Source organism: Pristiophorus japonicus, chromosome 5, assembly GCF_044704955.1.
Source record: "Pristiophorus japonicus isolate sPriJap1 chromosome 5, sPriJap1.hap1, whole genome shotgun sequence".
In the NCBI taxonomy this organism is placed as follows: Eukaryota; Metazoa; Chordata; class Chondrichthyes; family Pristiophoridae; genus Pristiophorus; species Pristiophorus japonicus.
In genome coordinates, this window is record NC_091981.1 from 140,598,811 (window position 1) to 140,620,494 (window position 21,684).

At 43.6% G+C, this 21,684-nt stretch overlaps 1 protein-coding gene across 1 annotated transcript in view; it reads right to left on the reverse strand.

Annotated features, from left to right (window-relative positions):
- The window catches only part of LOC139264468 (aryl hydrocarbon receptor-like), a 302,097-nt gene that overhangs the window by 130,226 nt on the left and 150,187 nt on the right, over positions 1 to 21,684 (reverse strand). The window contains exon 3 of the mRNA XM_070881001.1: positions 16,363 to 16,454. Coding sequence (XP_070737102.1) covers positions 16,363 to 16,454 — 92 coding nt within the window. The remainder of the gene's footprint in view (positions 1 to 16,362; positions 16,455 to 21,684) is intronic.

Genomic DNA, 21,684 nt, shown 5'->3' on the forward strand with positions numbered 1-21,684 from the left:
AAAGTGGTTACTAGGAAGAGTAGTGAAGATATATGGTCCTCGCACATATTTGTTCAAGATGTTTGATAATGGACAGGTTAGGTTTGTTCACATTGATCATATTTTACCCACAGACATGCAAGGAGTTGAAGGTGGGAATGACTCAATTATTTCTGATTCATCAGATAGTTTTGATACACCAGTAGCAAATCCTACATCCAATGTACTGGAAACAAATCCAAGAGAAAAATCAGAATTTAAGTCCGAGTCCGAGTCAGGAAAACAAACAGTCTGGAGTTATGGTGAGTTCAAATGAAAGTCAAGGAAATCCCTTGGAGAAAAATGTTCCTCAGGATCAGCCTTGAATGAGTTTGAATTCGACACCATGTTTGGAAGCTTCTGTTCGAGAGTGAAGGTATCCTCTTCGAAACAGAAAAAACGTGGTTAAGCTTGATTTGTAAATATGATAAAATAAGTCCATATCCTTTGTTATATACAAACATGCAAGTTATGTATGATGTTTGTTATAATAACTTCTTCATTATGGAGGGAGAAGTGTAATGTCTGTAACTTTGTAATGTAGCTCCACACTGTGGATGTGGACGTATTGTGTTACTGCAACTGAAGGTAAAATAAATGAGTCAGCTGACCAGAAGCTTACGGAACTTCTGAGATGCTGTCTGCCGTTATAGAAAGCTGTTTGTGCTGTGCTCTGTGAATATATCACAGTTAGGTTGATTGAGGGATAAATATTGGCCAGGACACCGGGGATAACTCCCCTGCTCTTCTTCGAAATAGTGCCATGGGATCTTTTATGGCCACCTGAGAGAGCAGACAGGGCGTCGGTTTAACATCTAAGTTGAAAGACATCTCCGTCGACAGTGCAGCACTCCCTCAGCACTGTACTGGAGTGCCAGCCTAGATTTATTTGCTCAAGTCCCTGGAGTGGGACTTGAACTCCAACCTTATGACTCAGAGGCAAGAGTACTACCCACTGAACCACAGCTGACACTATAATGCAAGGGTCAATGTTAAGTTTTAGAAGACAATCTCACATCTGTGTAAAGCAATTCACATTAAAAGTTTTTAAAAAATTAACAAAGGAGCCAACTGTCCTGTTGTCACTTTGCCACATTAAGTATTTGGATGCATATGCATGTTTTGTTTATACCCCAAGCAGTTTAATTCTCTGTTCCCACTCGCCATATATTTAACACAGAATGTTAATATTGATTAGGGCAGAAACCTTTAGCAATCTTATGCTAAAACTTCACCGTGAAACTGAATTTAATGTCACAAACCTATTCACCACAAACATAACTTTAGGAGCAAGTGATAAGTAACAAGCAAAACAGCTTGCTGTCTCAGCAGTTCTATAAAAGGTTGAGCATAGATAGAAGCAGTTATATACTATAGTTTGATGACCTCAAACAGATACATTGTAATCAAATGCACTGTATTCATAGGGCTAGACTTTCCACTTGGTGGCTAAGGCCGAAAAAAATGGGCCTTGTTCCAGCGATGTGGGACGTATCGCCTGTGCTGATCGCCGGCTCAAGACCCATTTTTTTTTTTGCGATTTTCCACTCGGCATTAGCCCAGCGATGTCAAATGGACGGTGTGATATCTCGGCGATCTCACAATCGCTCAAAGAAAATGGAAGTGAATGAAAAAAAAAAGCTTCCCTAGCAACGCATTACTGTGCATTGCAGGTTGATGCTCCTTCCCACGTTTTGAGAGGTCAAGGGTCTTCACAAATGCTCAGAAGCTCTGTGTGGGTCTGGGAAAGCGAGAGCGAGAGCGAGAGCGAGAGCGAGAGCGAGAGGGAGAGGGAGAGGGAGAGGGAGAGGGAGAGGGAGAGGGAGAGGGAGAGGGAGAGGGAGAGGGAGAGCGAGAGCGAGAGCGAGAGCGAGAGCGAGAGCGAGAGCGAGAGCGAGAGCGAGAGCGAGAGCGAGAGGGAGAGCGAGAGGGAGAGCGAGAGCGAGAGCGAGAGCGAGAGGGAGAGGGAGAGAGGAGAAAGGAAGCAGTTATTTTGAGCAACTCTAAAATCAGATAAATTTAAAGAATGGAGGGAGCTGCAAGAAAGCGAAGGACCAAGCCCTTCAATGAGGCCCTAGTGAACAGTGTTAGCGCAAGGTGGGAGGATCTGACACGGGGTGGGCATGGGAAACTTCCACCCAGTGCATATCGGGAGGATTTGGGCAGAGATTGCCGACGTGAAGCCCGGACAACGGACCAGTGCCGCAAAAGATGGAACAGTCTACTGGCGGCTGCAAGAGTAAGTTGAAATTTAAATTTGAAATCATCCAAATTTATTATTTAATGTTGTATGGAAAATCTAATTAGAATCTGCAATGTTATATTGTAATCTTTAAGCATGACTAAGTTACTAAATTAGGATTAAATTATTACATTTATGCACCGCAACATAAATTTGAATGTTACAGTATGAAATATCTTATTCCTATGTAATGTAGTGCAAACTTGAAATTGAACTTATAAATCTGTCAGTCCTAAATGTTTATTGCCAAATCCATCTGCTTATGCCGTGCAATGTTACCTTATCTATTACAGAAGAAGATATCCATCAACCAGCGGGAGCAACGCAGGACGGGAGGGGGCTGGGCCATGCTGCAGTCGCTCACCGCCTACGAGGAGCTTGCAGTGGCCTTGGTGGGGCCAGAAAGCCGTTCGGTCACAACCCGCAGTGTGGCCGAACCCACCCTAGAGTCACGTGAGTAATGAGAACTGTGCATTGTGCAATGTGTGAATCAATAGTAAATATTTGTTACGTGGGTAATCCTATGCAATGATACTTTAATTTGATATATAATTGAGTTATACTATTGAGATGTACTATTGATCTTCAAATGAGGTCATGTTAGGCCTAGTGACCGCTTGTGCATATGGGCAAGTGGTAATGTTTTGAGTTATTGAAAAAGTGAGATGAATTAATTTGCATTGTTAAACGTTGTTTATAACTTCCATTTGTCTTTCAAAGGTCAACAAGTATTGATGGAGTCAACGGACACGTCCAGTGACCAATCAGGAAACTCCCAGGAAGAAGAGCCAGAGGAGGAGCCAGTGCAGACTTCTGCTGGCTGTGCATGTGCAGGAGGAGGAAGAGGAGGAGGAGGAGGAGGAAGAAGAACAGGAGATTATTTTTGGGGGGGTGGGGGGTGGGAGGACAACCTGCGGCCATCTCTTTTAAGACAGATGAGGCACCGGGACCAAGTGGTGTGCAGGTGGTGACGCCAAGGCACGTGACACTGCAGACGCTGACCCCACGGCGGTCCGGTCAGCGTGATATGCACTCGCCTGCCATGGAGGACTAGACGGAGAGCTTACTTTCCCTGTGCAGGGAGACGGTCGCGATCAGTCGCGACCTTATCCAGGGGTTCGTGGGTTTCTCAGCCAATTGGAGCCAGTTCTCCACAACCCGGAGCGAGTTCTGCTCACGCTTCTCGGGAGACGTTGGAGGTGATCAGGGAACAGACAGCCGCAGCAAATGCCCTATGGCATGTGTTGCTGGCCGCTGCACCCCAAGGTGTCGTGTCCACTCACAGCAGGACCCCAATCACACAAGCGAGTACGGAGGACACAGTTCCTCCTGACTCGGAAGTAGAGCCTGAGGCTTCTGCTTCCGCTCCGTTACCTCCATCACGGCAGGAAGTCTTGCCATCCCACTCTGCATGACGTCTTGGTGTCGGTCTGCGTAGACCAAAACGGGTGGGTGGGGTGCGAACCTGGGGTGGGACAGGCTCTGGAGGGAAACGTGGTCGCAGGTAGGGAGGAGGGAGTGTTTCTCAATAGTTCACTTGTTATTATCACTTTATTATTCTCTTGTTATTGTTACTAAATTGGGCACTTGTATTCAATACTTAAATGTTCACTTGTTATCATTACTTAACTGTTCACTTTCCATTCTTTCTGAAATGGTCACTTGTTATAGTTACTGAAATGATCACTTGTTATCATGACTGAAATGGTCACTTGTTACCGTCACTGAAATGGTCACTTGTTAGCATGACTGAAATGGTCACTTGTTAGCATGACTGAAATGGTCACTTGTTAGCATGAGTTAAATGGTCACTTGTTAGCATTACTTAAATGGCCACTTGTTCTTTAAAACTTAAATGTTCAATTTCTTCTTCTAACATTTTGGGGATTTTGAGGGAAGGGTGGATTGGTGCAGGGGGTGGGGGGTTGGAGGGAGGGTATTGTTCATTAGTTCTTAAAAAAAATTGTTTCACAATAAAAAAAAATGTTCTGCAACTTTTGTACCTTCTCTCTTAGTTACATAAGTTTTACAACGTACAGTTTTTCATGCATATTTGTTTGTTTATTCTGTTTCCCCATGGAAATGAAACTTTTGATTAACCGTAACTGTAATTGAACGTTTGAATATCAACAATAGTAGTTCATGCGAAGCGTTCATTAATGAGCTGCTGACACAAAAGCTTCACGGCCGTGTAACTGCCACTGGCTACTGGTCTTCGGGAAAGGTGTGGTGGTATCGCCATGCTGATTAAGCTCCCCTATGTCCTCACTCGTGTCCTCTCCCGCCTGTTCCTCCTCTTCATCCTTGCCGGCTGCCTCTTCTCCTTCTGGAGGTGGACCTGCAGCATGATCTGGCATCATCTGTCCTCTCTTTATAGCTAGGTTATGCAGCATGCAACACACTACAATAAACTCTGCTACCTGATCAGGGTGATACTGGAGGTTGCCTCTGGAATGATCCAGGCATCTGAAGTGCTGCTTTAGAACTCCAACTGTCTTTTCAACGATATTGCGAGTCGCTATGTGACTTTCATTATACCGTCTCTGTGCTTCAGTGACAGGATTACACAGAAGGATCATGAGCCAACTGGCAAGCCCATATCCTTTATCCCCCAGCATCCAACCGTGACCTTCTGGCTGATTGGCAAACAGGTCAGGGATAGCACTTTCACGTAGGATGTGCGCATCATGGCTGCTGCCAGGAAATGTAGCATTTACTGTCAGAATTGTTTGATTGTGGTCGACAACAAGCTGCACATTTAGTGAGTGGAACCCCTTTCTGTTACGAAAAACCTCTGCGTTCTTTAAGGGTGCTTTCAGGGCAAAGTGCGTGCAGTCTATTGCTCCCTGTACCTTGGGGAAGTCTGCTATTCTCGCGAAACCCAAAGCCCTCTCGGTCTGTGCCTCCCTGGTCATTGGGAAGCTTATGAAGTCCATCCTGCGAGCGTAAAGGGCTTCAGTCATCTGTCGAATGCAACAGTGTGTAGCATGCTGAGAGATATGGCAGATGTCGCCAGCTGAAGCCTGAAAAGATCCCGATGTGTAAAAGGTTAGGGCAGCAGTAACCTTCACCTCAACGGACAGTGCGGTTCTGATGGTGCTGGAAGGCTGCAGATCATCCTTGACGAGTTGACATATCTCATCGATGACCTCCTTCCAGATTCGCAGCCTCCTAAGACAAGCATTTTCAGACAAGTTCAGGTAGGATTGCTTTTCCAAGTACTTTTGTTGGTTGTACAGTCTCCTCCTCTGTCTTCGTCTCTGTCTACGCATTACTGTGCCACCTCTTCGATTGATCCTTTCAGTAACCAGTGTGTGAGCAGTTGCAATTAAAGGCAGGGAAAGCATAGGCCCCATAATCACTATCAATAATTACTTTCACTAATTTTAATAATCTTTCTACACTATACTCTCTAATCACTGTAGTCTGCCCTCTCTGTACTCTCTAAGCTGTATACCAGTCAGTTTGATAGGCCCCAACAATATCATTAAATAACTTCACTATGTAAAAGCTATTTACTAAATAATTCCAATATATGAGATCTATTTAGCATAAATAAGTTGACAATACCTATTTATATTCCCTGTCCCAAATTTCTGAGCACAATTTTCTTCAATTTTACTCTCTAAATGACTCTCAACTAATTCTCCACCCTTCCTCTGAAGTTAAAAATAGCATCCGTAGTGCCCATTTCCCTCTCTTAGGCCCTGAAAAAGCAACTATTTTTCAGCACTCTTTTGGGATTTGCATTGGCCCAGCGAAGTGCATGCTAGGTGCCGAAACTTGGGATGGGCCTTGTGTGGGCGATCATCTCGGCGATCAAAGTGGAAACTTGGGGGCCTATTTTTCCGGCAATGTTTTGGGCCTAGTTTCCACTTTTTGCTCAAAATGGGCGATAGAGGTCCATTTTGGGCGATAGATGGGCCATAGATGGGCAATGTGAAGTGGAAAGTCTAGCCCATTGTTTTATTCCCTGAACACAAATATAGTATTTAATCCATTACTATATATTCCAGTTAGTTATTTCTCCATTAATATAAAATAATGCAGCTATCAAATAAATTAGGCTAGCCATGTAGAAACTCGAATTGAGATTACCAATTATAATTTTTTTTAAAGTATAAATCTAAAGTTTAACCCTGTAAGTGGCACTATCGGATGCTTTTGTTCACCAGTCCTTGTATACCAGTCATTGAAAGCAGACATGCAGGTGCAGCAAGCAGTTAGGAAGGCAAATGGTATGTTGGCCTTCATTGCAAGAAGATTTGAGTACAGGAGCAAGGATGTCTTACTGCAGTTATACAGGGCCTTGGTGAGACCGCACCTGGAGTATTGTATACAGTTTTGGTCTCCTTACCTAAGAAAGGATATACTTGCCATAGAGAGAGTGCAGCGAAGGTTGACCAGACTGATTCCTGGAATGGCAGAACTGTCGTATGAGGAGAGATTGAGTCGACTTGGCCTGTATTCACTAGAGTTTAGAAGAATGAGAGGGGATCTCATTGAAACATATAAAATTCTGACTGGATAGACTGAATGCGGGGAGGATGTTTCCCTTGGCTGGGAAGTCGAGAACAAGGGGTCACAGTCTCAGGATATGGGGTAGGAAATTTAGGACCGAGATGAGGAGAAATTTCTTCATTCAGAGGACGGTGAACCTGTAGAATTCTCTACCACAGAAGGCTGTGGAGGCCAAGTCACTGAATATATTTAAGAGGGAGATAGATAGATTTCTAGAAACGAAAGGCATCAAGAGGTATGGGGAAAAGGCAGGAATATGGTGTTGAGATAAAGGATCAGCCATGATTATATGCAATTGCAGTGCAGATTCGAAGGGTCGAATGGCCTACTACTGCTCCTATTTTCTATGTTTCTGTGTTCTATGTTTCAGAGCACTGAACTCCATGCAATGAAATCTTGCCTTCAATGGTTTCATTTACGTTCAGGAGGAGCTTTGAAAACTACTGGGAAAACAGTTTCTCAATAAACAGTAAGGATGAGATCCCACTTAGTGATAAGTGAAGATTTTGTTTAAATTAAGAAACCTAGTTGAAACACCAACCCCCATAATACAGGATACCACCAAGGTTGAAAAGGTCCGCATGCAAGTCGAGGTAAATCAAGAAGTAGTAATGAAATGATGCCAAGTTAACTTTTAAAAGTCTACAGATGGTAAGAGGAAGGAAACACTGATGGAAACTCGAGTAGGGGACAAAACATGGATACCTTGATTTGAACTCAAGGAAGTAGTGGAGGAAGAGCGTGTATAATAATATAACTGATGCTAAAGAGGCACAAGAGAAATAGTTTGGAGGAGCAATGGCCATATGTGTGTGAATGAGAGTGCGAGTGTGCATATGTATATGATTTTTAAAAATTTATACACACAAACATAGGTCAAAATGACCAGATGTAAAAGAACCATTAGAAAGGCTGCTTCACAGATAAAGGAGTAGTATTGAAGGCCTGGACTAAACTTACTTGGGTTTTATGGAGCGCATTGTTGGTGGGAAAAGAGGCACAAAAGAAAAAAAGGTAATAAGGGTATCCAAGCTCTCAAATGGCCTTAATGGGGGCACAGAAGGGTTCTTAATTATAACTGGGTCCCCCTTTAATTGCACAAGCAATCTGGCTGGTGTTGCTACAGCTGGGACTATACTAAAAATAAAGATGTACAGCATCATGTATAGCTTACAACATTGAAAGTACAGTGCTGCCTTGGTCTCACAACAATCTGACATAGTTGTGGGCTGGCAGGTGGCATGTGTGGCTTACAGGAACCCTCCATTAATAAGTCTGACTTTTGGTTTTCCTCTCGCTGATACACTGTAGATTTTTCTTTCAATTTTTTTTTAAACAAGTTCAATGATTTTTGGACAAATTTGAACAATATTGATGTTAAAGGCTCTTGAGTTGTAAATTTTAAGTTTTGGACTTCATTAACTCTCTCAGCTTTAGCAATAAGTGCCTGTATAATACAGGGATTATAGTACAAAACAAGCTCAAAAACACATCAAAGCTAAAATGGGCCATGTCCAAAAACATCTAACTCATTGTGAAAGCATTTCTCTAAACAATAGTTACTGATGTACTACTTGAAAAGCAAACTCAGATTCTCGAAGAATTTGTTGCTGCCCACTACATTATTCATGTAATGTAATGCACCCATATCATAATTCTGCAAATGAACAATGAAAACAGCAATGATATAATTAAGATAATGTGCTCATTGCTTCCAACACTAACCAGCAAACCACTACTGCAGTACAGTGGGTGTTGATTTCACATTCTATTCAAATTTAAACTTTTGTCTCTGGCAGTAAATGCGCACACATAAGTTCCAATTTTGTCATTTGTTTACACTAAGTGAGCAAGTGTGATATAATAGAGCAAGTTTCACGAGCTGCAATAGAATTTGTTCTCCGTTACATACAGCCCCTCCCCAGGCCAGTATAGCTTTACTTGTTCCTATTAACGCATCTAGAACATTATTTAAAGTGTAGCAAATCTTATTCAATATTCACATATTGTACATGACATACCATGCTGTAGGCCATCATCAGCAGCAGAATTGTATTCCACCACAATCTGTAACCTCACGGCCCAGCATATCACTCATTCTACCATTACCATCAAGCCAGGGGACCAACCCTGGTTCAATAAGGAGTGTAGAAGAGCATGCCAGGAGCAGCACCAGGCGTACCTAAAAATGAGGTGCCTTCCTGGGGAAACTGCAGCACAGGACTGCAGACATGCTAAACTGCAGAAGTAGCTTGCAATAAACAGGAGTAATCGACAATTAACAGATCAGATCAAAGCTCTGCAGTCCTGCACATCCAGTCATGAATGGTGGTGGACCGTTAAACAACTAACAGGAGGAGGAGGCTCCATGAATATCCCTGTCCTAAAATGAGGGCGGAGGATCCCAGCAACTGAGTGAAAAAGATAAGGCTGAAGCATTTGCAACTATCTTCAGCCAGAAGTGCCAAGTGGATGTTCCATGCCGGTCTTCTCCTGAAGTCCCTACCATCACAGAAGCCAGTCTTCAGCCAATTTGATTCACTCCATATGATATCAAGAAATGGCTGAGCGCACTGGATACAGCAAAGGCTATGGGTCCCGACAACATTCCAGCTGTCGTGGAGAAGACTTTTGTCCACAAAAAGCAGGACATATCCAATCCGGCCAATTATTGCCACATCGGCCTATTTTCAATCAACAGCGACATGATAGAAGGGGTCATTAACAGTGCTATCAAGTGGCACTTACTCATCAATAACCTGCGCACCGATGCCCAGTTTGGGTTCTGCCAGGACACCTCGGCTCCAGACCTCATTACAGACTTGGTCCATATATGGACAAAAAAGCTGAATTCCAGAGGTGAGGTGAGAGTGACTGCCCTTGACATCAAGGCAGCACTTGACTGAATGTGGCATCAAGAAGCCCTAGTAAAACTGAAGTCAATGGAAATCAGGGGGAAAACTGGCTGCAGTCATACCTAGTACAAAGGAAGATGGTTGTGGTGGTTGGAGGTCAATCATTACAGCCCCAGGATATTGCTGCAGGAGTTCCTCAGGGCAGTGTCCTAAATCCAACCATCTTCAGCTGCTGCACCAATGACCTTCCCTCCATCATAAGGTTAGAAGTGGGGCTGTTCGCTTATGACTGCAGTATACTGTGCCATTCGCAACTCCTCAGATAATGGAACAGTCCATGCCCACATGTAGCAAGACCTGGACGTCATTTAGGCTTGGGCTGATAAGTGGCAAGTAACATTCATGCCACACAAGTGCCCGGCAATGACTATCTCCAACAAGCGAGAGTCTAACCACCAACCCTTGACATTCAACAGCATTACCATTGCCGAATCCCCCAGTCAACATCCATTGACCAGAACCTTAACTGGACCAGCCACATAAAGACTGTGGTAACAAGAGAAGGTCAGAGGCTGGGTATTCTGTGGTGAGTCTCTCACCTCCCGACTCCGCGAAGGTTTTCCACTTTCTACCAAGGCATAAGTCAGGAGTGTGATGGAATACTCTCCACTTGCCTGGATGAGTGCAGCTCTAACAACACTCAAGAAGCTCGACAACATCCAGGACAAAGCAGCCTGCTTGATTGACACCATATCCACCACCTTCAACATACACGCCCTCCACCACCGGTGTACCGTGGCTGCAGTGTGTATCCACTTCAAGATGCACTGCATCAACTCGCCAATACTTCTTTGGCAGCACCTCCCAAACCAGCGAACTCTACCACCTAGAAGGACAAGGGCAGCAGGCGCATGGGAATGCCACCACCTCCAAGTTCCCCTCCAACTCACACATCATCCTGACTTGGAAATATATTACCGTTCCTTCATCGTTGTTGGGTCAAAATCCTGGAACTCCCTCCCCAACAATACGGTGAGAGTATCTTCACCACACGGACTGCAGCGGTTCAAGGCGGCGGCTTTCCACCAGCTTCTCAAGGGCAATTAGGGATGGGCAATAAGCACAGACCTAGCCAGCGATGCTCACATCCCATGAACAAATAAAAAAATCATATTTCACGCTCAACCCTTCAGTTATCTTCAAAATTCCCTTAGCAGAAATGAGTGAAATTGTCTAGGCAATCTTAGCTAAAAATGTAACATATTGAACCAGAGTCACAGAAGTAGGATAATAATGAAGCTAAACATTTTCAAAAGTGCAAAGAATACAATTACTATAGACACCAATTAAAAATAAAGAACTCCTTGTAAGGGATTTCAATACTGGGAAATGTAACATTTTCCTCACTCTGCCCTTAGTGTTAAAATTAAGTTTATCTAGGTTATGTATTGCATGGGTTAGTCAAAGAGTACACTGCTTAACAGTACACCTTAATGATACCAATGTTGCAAGCATCAGAATTGAAAAGGAAGTGAAAAAGAATATCAGGGTAGGCTCAATTCAAACACAAACCACTTGTAACTCCTTGACTCAGAACTCCAATATTGATAATTATTGAGCTTTATGTCATCATCAATGTGAACCTTCATTCCAGTAGTTGGATTTTTCTCTCAAAATAGCAGCTATCCATTTCTAAAGTCACTCAATTTACACAACTCGCTCATAATTATATGCCACAACTTTGTCCACCTCTTTAGAACCTCTAAGTATAGGAAGGGACTCATTTATCTATAATTCTTGCATACTGCATGGATATACTGGACAAAAATAACTTATGAAGTGTGGGATAATTACACCCAAAAATATCAACTCTAGTCCTCTACATGCAAAACCCGGAAATGTTTGGTGCAGTTTTATAAACATAAAGTATTAATGCATATACTGGATGCAAGAAAATCTAACATTACTTGATAAAAAAAATACCAGAAGGTCACGGGCATCTTGATTTTATGCAGCATCAATACATCTGTACTTTGTTTATGTAATGGTGTGAACGTAGCATTTAATTATTGGCTCGAGATGTAATGTGGAGCGATGGAAGAACCTCATATAATTTAGATGCAAATATAACTTAAAGATAAATATATATAAATAAATCAATTCTGTGGAGAGCTCCAGGGTCCTGGCCAAAGATGTGACGAGGTACAGGCTCACAACTACATTTGCTTTGTAAATGCTTATAGCTTGGAGAACATTTCAGAAGCTGTGTTTTGCAGCACACTATACTGATTGCTAAATTGCGATGTCTGAAGCTGTAGATGTTTCATGCTCAAATTATGATTTAATATTTAAAAACATGCAGCTTCACATAAATCAATCGGGGTATCATTTTCTGCATGAATGTATAAAAGAAACAAAATCTACTTAGTCTTCTGTACTAAAATTAACTAACAGAGGAAAATTGATGTATTTATTTGTACTGCCAAAATGGCCACCGTGTCTGTGATTAGCTCTCCATTATCACATGACCTATTGCTGATTGGCCCCCTTGGAGAATAAGCCACACCCTGAAGTTTCTCTGGAATATGTAACTGGAACCACCCAGCCCAAGTTCTGACTATCTTTGCAATTTGTAATTTGATCCATTTTGACTTCAGAAGCTAGAGAGGATCCTTACCCCAACGCAAGTGCATCCCTCCCCCATCCGAAGTCCCTTACCCCAGCCCAAGTGCATCCCTCCCTCAGCCGAAGTCCCTTACCCCAGCGCAAATGCATCCCTCCCGCAGCTGAAGTCCCTTACACCAATGCAAGTGTTGCCTCCCCCAGCCGAAGTCCCTTACACCAGTGCAAGCGCTTACCGCGCCCGCCCCCCCCGCCAGATGGGACATTGCATGTGGGTCACGGATTGTTAACAGGTAACAGGTTTATTGGGTATGAAGTGAATTGTGACAGCATCGTGACTTCTGGATTTTATCCACCCCAACAATGTCCCTCGTAACACACGCACCGAGCTTTCCGAGAAATTGGGTGTGAGTGTAAAGGGGGATCCGTCTTCCCAGAGTTCCCTCTCTCCCCTCCTCACCACCGTCTGTGTGTGTCTCTCTCTCTCTCTCTCTCTCTCTCTCCCCCCCACTCCACACCCCCCCGCCACCATCTCTCTCCCCGCCGTCCATCTCCGCCACCCGTCGCCCGCAGGATACGAGGAACAATGTGGTCAGACTGATTGTGGGGCCCCACTTCTGGTTTCAGGCGGGAGGCATTGGGCGTGGAGTCGAGAGGACGCAGGCACAGAAGGACAGAAAAAGGCGAGTACAGATAGTCAGTCCGGAGGAAAATATACGACATAATAAGTGTCCACTATTGCTTCCATTTTATTTTTAAGTTCAGCATCATTCAGTATTTGCATATTATGTATTTGTCTAATGAGACCATACTCAACATGTGCCCAAGACATTTTCCTCCTATAGCTCATATGCATATGTTTAAATATGAAACTGTCTGCTAACGTGTGATAATTCCTATGATTTGTTGCAGGGAATCAAACATTGCTAGTCATAGAAATAACTAGAAATACGCAATGTCCTAAAAATGGTATTTGCAACAATCCTGTTCAACTCTAGGAAAACATAAATTGACCGAAATTGCCCCTTCCCTTAAGGCCTGTTACTGCCGGAAATTGACGGCCACGCTGCGGAGTGCAATGGCCGCCGATTTTTTTGTGCAACATCCGCCATTTTGAAAATTCCGCTCTTGCAGTATCCTGGCGGTGACCCGCTCGCCCCACTACTGCCGATCCATCCTAAGCGCATCATCAGAGCATGTACCACCGATGTTCCCCCCCGATGATGAAATTCCGCCAAAGAAATCTTGCTCCCGTCTCTCGGTGCCACCGACAGCTTTTTCTGCTGGTGCACTGAGCTTGGAGACATTCTAAAATGGCGACATGGCTGCCATTAAAGGGGAGGACTTACTGCCGCTGCCACCATATTTTTTTTTTTGTCAGCCAACTGCCATGTCAGGTCGACCATTATGACCCCCAGTTTGGCCAGGCCGCCAACAGGTAATCTGACCCTCCCTCTTGGGTGCAAGGTCGCTGGCCCAGCCAAAACCTTCCCTGGTGGCCCAGTAGACCAAAATTTAAAAAATCGCACAGGCTTTTCCCTTTAAGTGACGCGGCACTGTGATGACATCATTAGCGCTATGCTGATGACTGACAGCAGCGGCCACTACACTCGCCCCGAAATTCTGCCCCTCTAGACTGCGAACTTCTGCTTACCACCACACATCTGCCCTCATTACGTCTGCTGAAAAAAAAAGCCAATGAGCGGAATTTCACTCAAGAGACCACTGCATCCACCATGCCGGTAAAAACAGAAACACGGTAGGTGCGCCCTGTGTCCAGCGGCCCCAAAGAGTTAATGCTCCAAGACAACACTGAGGGTAAAAGATCATTCATAGCCATCTGTGGTTACTATCAGCAGCCAGCACTAGGCACATTCAGGCTTCTCTCGGTTGAATGGAAGTTTATGTTGTCTGACCAACATAAAAACTGCCTAAGATTACCTAAAATTTGAGCCATCCTTATCTTTGCAAGGCAAAAGTGAAAGGAGATTTTATAATTCCTAACAATTATCTAATCCTTATCTGGATTGCCATACCATTATTATTTAAAGCCAAACAAAATAAAACATTTTGGAACTAATGAGTAGATCTGAATTTTCTCAAATAATTAAAAATTTTCTTCCTTGAAGTACTTGATATCTTTGCTATTTTCACCAAATAACAGAATTCTTGCCACAAGGTGCATTCAGGTTGGTCAGTATATGAAAAGTTGGTTTGCTTTGAGAATCAAGGCTTAAAAAAAATGTTTTTGACATTAAAACATTGGAGAAGTCAGACCGTTTCAAATGTTGAAGGCTCTTGATAGAGAGGGAGTTTACAGGAATTCAGAGAGAATTTAAGAACTCTACTTGACAGAGAGAAGCAAATAATTCATTGAATCACTTGTATGCAAGAGTTAAGTTCCTGAGAACAGAAGTGAGGTTGGGTCTGAGATAGCAGACATCAGATAACAGAAGAAATACTGCAACAGCCGAAGTAGATTCATCACACAGATGTCCCATGGAAAAGCCAAGCGTCCTTAATCAAAGGCAACCAGCTGTACAGTTTGACTTAGAAAGTCAAGCTTGTATAAGTTCCTAGAATGATTGCTTAAGCTGCAAACCTGTCAGCAACAAGCTGAAGTCACTAGATTTTATTATATCCGATAGACTTGCTATTCGAAGCTATTAGCTCATTAGCTTTGCACAGATCAGAGTTTAACCAAACTTACCAATAATGTCAAACATGGACACTTGAGTAATATAAATTTGTAATAAGTAAAGTTCCACTGATGCTGAATTATTCTGGTTCACTTGAACTGCCTTTGTAATAATAATAGCTACACAAGTAGTTTACATACTCTTGCTGTTGAATATTAAGATTCTGCTAATTATATCACAAATTGTTTCTTGTTCATCATCATAGGCAGTCCCTCGGAATTGAGGAAGACTTGCTATAAAGAAATGATAGTTCATTAGATCTAAAGTCTAACTTCCTTTTTGATCACTTCGGCAAGAGTAGATTAATTCATTCAACAGTCACTCACATGTATCCTAATGGAGAGCTGAAAGTATAAATATTAATAAAATTTAGACTGGTTGATGCAAGACGATTTAATCAAGCCAAATTTAGGCATCTATTACTTCCCCAGACATGGTGGTTAATTTTCAGACAGTGTTTTGATGACGAATTAGAAGTGAAGGGGCTGATTTGTCTGGAAACCTTAGATTGATAGTCCTTAAAAGGTTTATTGGTTCTTGCATCATGAAATAAGTGATTTTTTTTAAACTCTGAAAAATTACAAATTGAAATGCAGTTAGAGAGTCCTGTTCTACTGAAGACAGCAGTCCAGATTGTTAACAGCTACTTGTCTTCAATCATCTAATCTGCTTCTCAGCCATAATTGTAAAATTTGTTTTTGAAAAGGAGGTAGAAAAAAAAATAACTATCAACACGCCATGGTATTACAAGATTCTGTTACTAGATATAAAACATTTTAGATAATTGTACTACTCCCATCAGGTAACACCAGCAGTAAGGTAATGCACAGATATTGTAAGGTAACAATAACAAAATAACATAGTTACTAAATATACAGGGCTAGAATTTCAGTTTTTGTCGTTATTTGGTTTTTAACGTCATTTTTGGGAAAAAATAATAAAATTTTTTTAAGGGGGTAAAACTGGCACAAAAATATGCTTGTCGATAAAAATCGGCATTGCATGAGGATTCACGGTGGAAACCGTGATCTCGCCAACAACGCCAAAAATACAGGCCCTGGGAGGAGAGAAAACACACAAATAAATTGCAAAAATAAAAAAATTTAAAAATCAGAAAACATTCACAATACACTTAAGTAATGAATCGCTGAAAGAATTTAAAAAATGGAAACTTCAACTTACCTTTTTTGTAGGTCTTCCTACTTACCGACATTTCTGAGGCTGCAACGCCTGCTTTTCTCATGCGTTGTTTTTTCATCTGAGTACGGGTTCGCCGAACAGCCAAATTTAGGCGGTCGTATTTTCTAGCCCTAAATATTATTCATACAATTGTACAAATTATACATCGAGAACTTCTCCAAATATGGGTTGTTCTCGCTCTCATTTTCTTCTGAACTAGTCTTACTTGTAATAGAAGTTCTCCCTCCTGAAGATCATCGCCTTGCCGAGGTGCTATACAGTTTTCATGGATGGCATTCCCATTTGATTTCAAAGTAACTGAAGAAACAAAATGAGAACCATATTAATTGGTATAAAACTCAAATGTTGTGAGATAAGGAAAATGAAACTGCTTTGAACATTACTGATTGTGAGTGGCATGCTTTGGTTTCTCATGCAATTAGGTAAGTCTACGACAAAACTTTTGATTTTTTATCCCAAACATTCAGTATACGTTATAATCATAACATTTCAGTAAATAACCTGGACAAGATGAAGCCATGTGCACACTAAACTGCCACACACATAAGATAAAAATGACTGATTACTAATCCTAAAGGACAAGCAATAATTAATACCTTCACAAAAAATACTTGATTTGGATCCATCCCACAAAGTGATAAACAACACGTCATAAAAGATGTCTTGTTTAATAAAGTTCATAATAATTGGCTTCCAAACTTTGACAAGGGTAAAGCCATTTACCCAAGGCACCTTTTTGTTATTTTCAAACGGTCTAATTATTCCTGGTTGTAACTGTGCCTACACTGTATATACTCAGCATGGTTAGGAATTGGCCTGAGGTTATGAAGACTACAAACCAGCAACTTATTTTTTCCTTCTGTATCCTAGATGCCAGATTAAGATCCCTTCTTTTGGCCTCAGAGCTGTCTCATTTCATCCAACCTCAGTGCAATCTGCTTTTACTTAATTTTTTTTAATAAAAAGATTTTGTATTTTTTGTTTCAGGTTCTCATTATAGGTATTTGCCATGAAGAAAACATTGTTTGAAGTGTTTAAAAAACAAATAGAAACATTTTCTGGTCGCAGTTCTGAAGCATCATTCATGGGTTTTCAGAAAGGCTGACCTCATGGAATCTTGAGTAAGTATATTTATTGCAAGCTTCAAAGTCAGATTAGGTATGGTGTTGGGAGCTTGTTCTAAGGTGACAGTGGAGCAGCTGTTAAAGGGGTACTGCTGTAGCCTCAAAATCTAGGAATTTCATTCAGTTGCATGGAGGAAAGAGGAAACTGCCCCATTTTAGAATGCAGCACTTGAGCTTCTGCCAGAGCAAGTGCTGGATATGAGGGCTGTCCCCTCCAGGGCAGGCAGATGAGCAACCCCCGCACCCACCCACCCCCAAAAAGGAGAGTTGGCCACAATGCATGAGACACTCTGGTGGAAAGCATCAAAGTGTTCCTCAGAACTGGAAGCTGAAGAGGAGTCAAGGTAAGATTATCGAGCATTTGCTTACATAAAAACAGATCGACAAATTGAATTAAGTATACTATTTGATGGAATGAACGTTCTTGCATTTATTTTCTCTCACGTGAAATGAGTATCAGCAACATCCACCTATTTCCCAGTGGACATGAGCCTACTGCATTTTGGCAATCTCACGCAGAGGCCATGACTTTTCTGATATAGGCAGTTTAAAAATGTAAAAATGAATATGCCACATTAGGGGTTACTCTACTTTGAATGTGGCTTTACTCTGTTTCACCTGGAAGTGCTTATCAAATCAGAGTGTTGAAAATAGAGATTTCCATTCCAAAACTCAGCTTCACAAAACAATTTGTACATTCACAAATTAGCTTTAATTAGGGATATAATTTCAAAACTATTACGCCAAATACTGTAGTGCAAAAAAGGAGAGTTCACAGATACTCACTGGGATTGTAATACTAGAATTGAGCAGCTGCAGATGTCAGCACAGAAAATGGGGCTGAATTCATGAAAGGAAATTTCCATTTCAGCTGCATTAATCAAGACATTTTGATCTCTAGCTACAAAACTGTATTTGTTTCAAATTTATAGCTGATTTATGGTAATATTTTTGCAAATGGTCACTCTTAGGACACTACCTGTACTAATAAATGTAACTCCGCCACCCAACGCAGGTCTAAATTGAATAAATAACCATATTCAGATGTACAATACAATCATTACAATGATTGAGCTAATAGATTGCAAGCGCAAGGCATTTCTGAGCCTTAAACAACAACCCAACGTGGGAGCAGCAAAGCAGCATTACAGACGGCTCAAGGCCGAGGTCCAACAAAAAACCCGGGACCTAACGAACAGGTGGTGGATGGAGAAAGCACAGGAGATACAGCAGCCTGCCGACAACCATGATGTGCGAGGATTCTTCATCGCGGTCAAGGCCACCTGGAGGCCAAACACCCAAGGCCCCACCCCACTGCTGGCCAAGAACGGGGAAACACTCATCAAGGACACCAAGGCAGTGGGGCCCACTGGAAGAAGCACTTCGAAGATCTCCTCAATCGAGACTCTGCTTTTGACTCGAGTGTTCTCGGCTCCATCCCGCAGCATGCAACCTGCCACCACCTCAGTGAGACCCCAACACTGCAGGAGGCAGAAAAAGCCACAAGACCGCTTAAAAACAACAAGGCTACAGGTGCGGGCGGAATCCCTGCTGAGGCATTGAAGTATGGCGGAGAGGCACTGCTGCGCGAATACACGACCTCATCTCTCTCATCTGGAGGGAGGAGAGCATGCCGGGGGATCTCAAGAGATGCAGTAATTGTGACCATCTTGAAAAAAGGGAACAAGTCCGACTGCGGCAACTACAGAGGAATCTTCCTGCTATCAGCCACTGGGAAAATCGTCGCTAGAGTCCTCCTCAACCGTCTTCTTCCCGTGGTCGAGGAGGTCCTCTCGGAGTCACAGTGCGGATTTCGTCCCCTACTGAGCACAACGGACATGATTTTTGCAGCGTGACAACTACAGAAAAAATGCAGGAAACAGCACCAGCCCTTATACATGGCTTTCTTCGACCTTACAAAAGCCTTTGACACCGTCAACCGCAAGGGTCTATGGAGCGTCCTGCTCCATTTCAGATGCCCCCAAAAGTTCGTCACCATCCTCCGCCTGCTCCACGACGACATGCAGGCCGTGATCCTTACCAATGGATCCATCACAGATCCAATCCACATCCAGACTGGGGTCAAACAGGGCTGCGTCATCGCCCCAAAGCTCTTCCCGATCTTTCTCGGCACCATGCTCCATCTCACAGTCAACAAGCTCCCCGCTGGAGTGGAACTAAACTACAGAACCAGTGGTAACCTTTTCAACCTGCGCCGTCTTCAGGCCAGATCCAAGACCATCCCAACCTCTGTCGTCGAGCTACAGTACGCGGATGCCTGCGTCTGTGCACATACAGAGGCGTTCTCCAGGACATAGTCAATGTATTTACTGAGGCATACGAAAACATGGGTCTTACGCTAAATATCCGTAAGACAAAGGTCCTCCACCAGCCTGTTGCCGGGAACTTAAACTCTTTGACATCGACATCGCCACCCTAAGCGAGACCCAGCGGGCAGGGGAAGGCCAGCTTAAGGAACATGGTGGAGGTTATACCTTTTTCTGGGAAGGAAAACCAGAGGAAGAACGCCGCCTTCATGGAGTCGGCTTCGCCATCAAAAATGAACTGGTCGGCCGCCTCAAAGACTTGCCCTGTGGGAGTAACAAACGCCTGATGACCCTTCGCCTTACCCTATCCCGGAACCAATGTGCCACAGTCATCAGTGCATACGCTCCAACACTCGATGCAACGGATGAGGCTAAAGAGGGTTTTTATTCCAACCTCAAGACATCCCTGTCCTGCGTCCCCAAGGACGACAAATTGATCCTCCTCGGAGACTTTAATGCTAGGGTCGGCAAAGACACAGCTCTCTGGGGAGGCGTGATTGGCAGGGAGGGGTTAGGGAAATCCAACTTCAACGGCACCTTACTCCTGACAAAATGTCGAGAACACAAACTCATCACCAACAACCTGTTACGCCAGAGGGACAAATACAAGGTATCGTCTCAACACCCTCGCTCCAAACACTGACACATGCTGGACTATGTCATCGTCCGAGCCAAGGATTGCAAGGATATGTGTGCATCACCCGTGCCATGAGGGGAGCGGACGACCGCTGGACGGACCATCGCCTAATCCGATCCATCAATATTAACATAGCCCAAAAGCAGAGGGGACAGCAGAAGCAGTGCCACAAATAAATTAATGCCGGGGCCAGCGCCTCACAGCCAATCTGGCGTGCCTTCATGACCCCGAAATGCTCAATGGCCACAGCGCTTGGTCTGCCCTCCAGGCCTCCATAACCAGTGCCTGTGAAAAGACACTTGGTTACTCAACCAGAAAACACCAGGACTGGTTTGATGAAAACGATCATGAGATCCAAGAACTAATAGATCGTAAGCGCAGAGCATTTTTGAGCCTCGAGCAACAACCAAACTCGGGAGCTACAAAGCAACATTACAGACGGCTCAAGCTGAGGTCCAACAAAAAACGCAGGACCTTAAGAACAGGTGGTGGATGGAGAAAGCGCAGGTGATACAAGTAGCCGACAGCCACGACATACGAGGATTCTTCACTGCAGTCAAGGCCACCCATGGTTCAAACTCCCAAGGCTCCACCCCACTCCTGGCAAAGAACAGGCAAACACTCATCAAGGACACCGAAGCTGTCAGGGCCCGCTGGAAGGAGCACTTTGAAGATCTCCTCAATTGAGACTCTGCCTTTGACTCGAGTGTTCTCGACTCCATCCCACAGCATGCGACCCGCCACCACCTTAGTGAAACTCCAAAGCTGCAAGAGGCAGGCAAAGCCATAAAACAGCTCAAGAATAACAAGGCTACGGGTGCAGATGGAATTCCTGCTGAGGCGCTAAAATATGACAGAGAGGCGCTGTTGGCGTGGATACATGACCTCATCTCTCTCATTTGGAGGGAGGAGAGCATGCTGGGAGATCTCAGAGATGCAGTGATCATGTCTATTTTTAAAAAGGGGAACAAATCTGACTGTGGCAACTCCGTGGGAATCTCCGTGCTATCAACCACTGGGAAGATTGTTGTTCGAGTCCTCCTCAACTGTCTTCTCCCTGTGGCCGAGGAGCTCCTCCCGGAGTCACAGTGTGGATTTCGTCCCCTACGGGGAACGACAGACATGATCTTTGCAGCACGACAACTGCAGGAAAAATGCAGGGAGCAGCGCCAGCCCTTATACATAGCCTATTTCAATCTTACAAAGGCCTTTGACACTGTTTACCGTGAGGGCTTATGGAGCGTCTTCCTGTTTTGGCTGCCCCCAAAAGTTTGCCAACATCCTTTGCCTGCTCCATGACAACATGTAGGCTGTGATCCTTATCAGCGCATCCGTTACAAACCCATTCCACGTCTGAACCGGGGTCAAATAGGGCTGCATCATCGCTCCAACCCTCTTCTCAATCTTCCTCGCTGCCATGCTCCCCTCACTGTCAACAA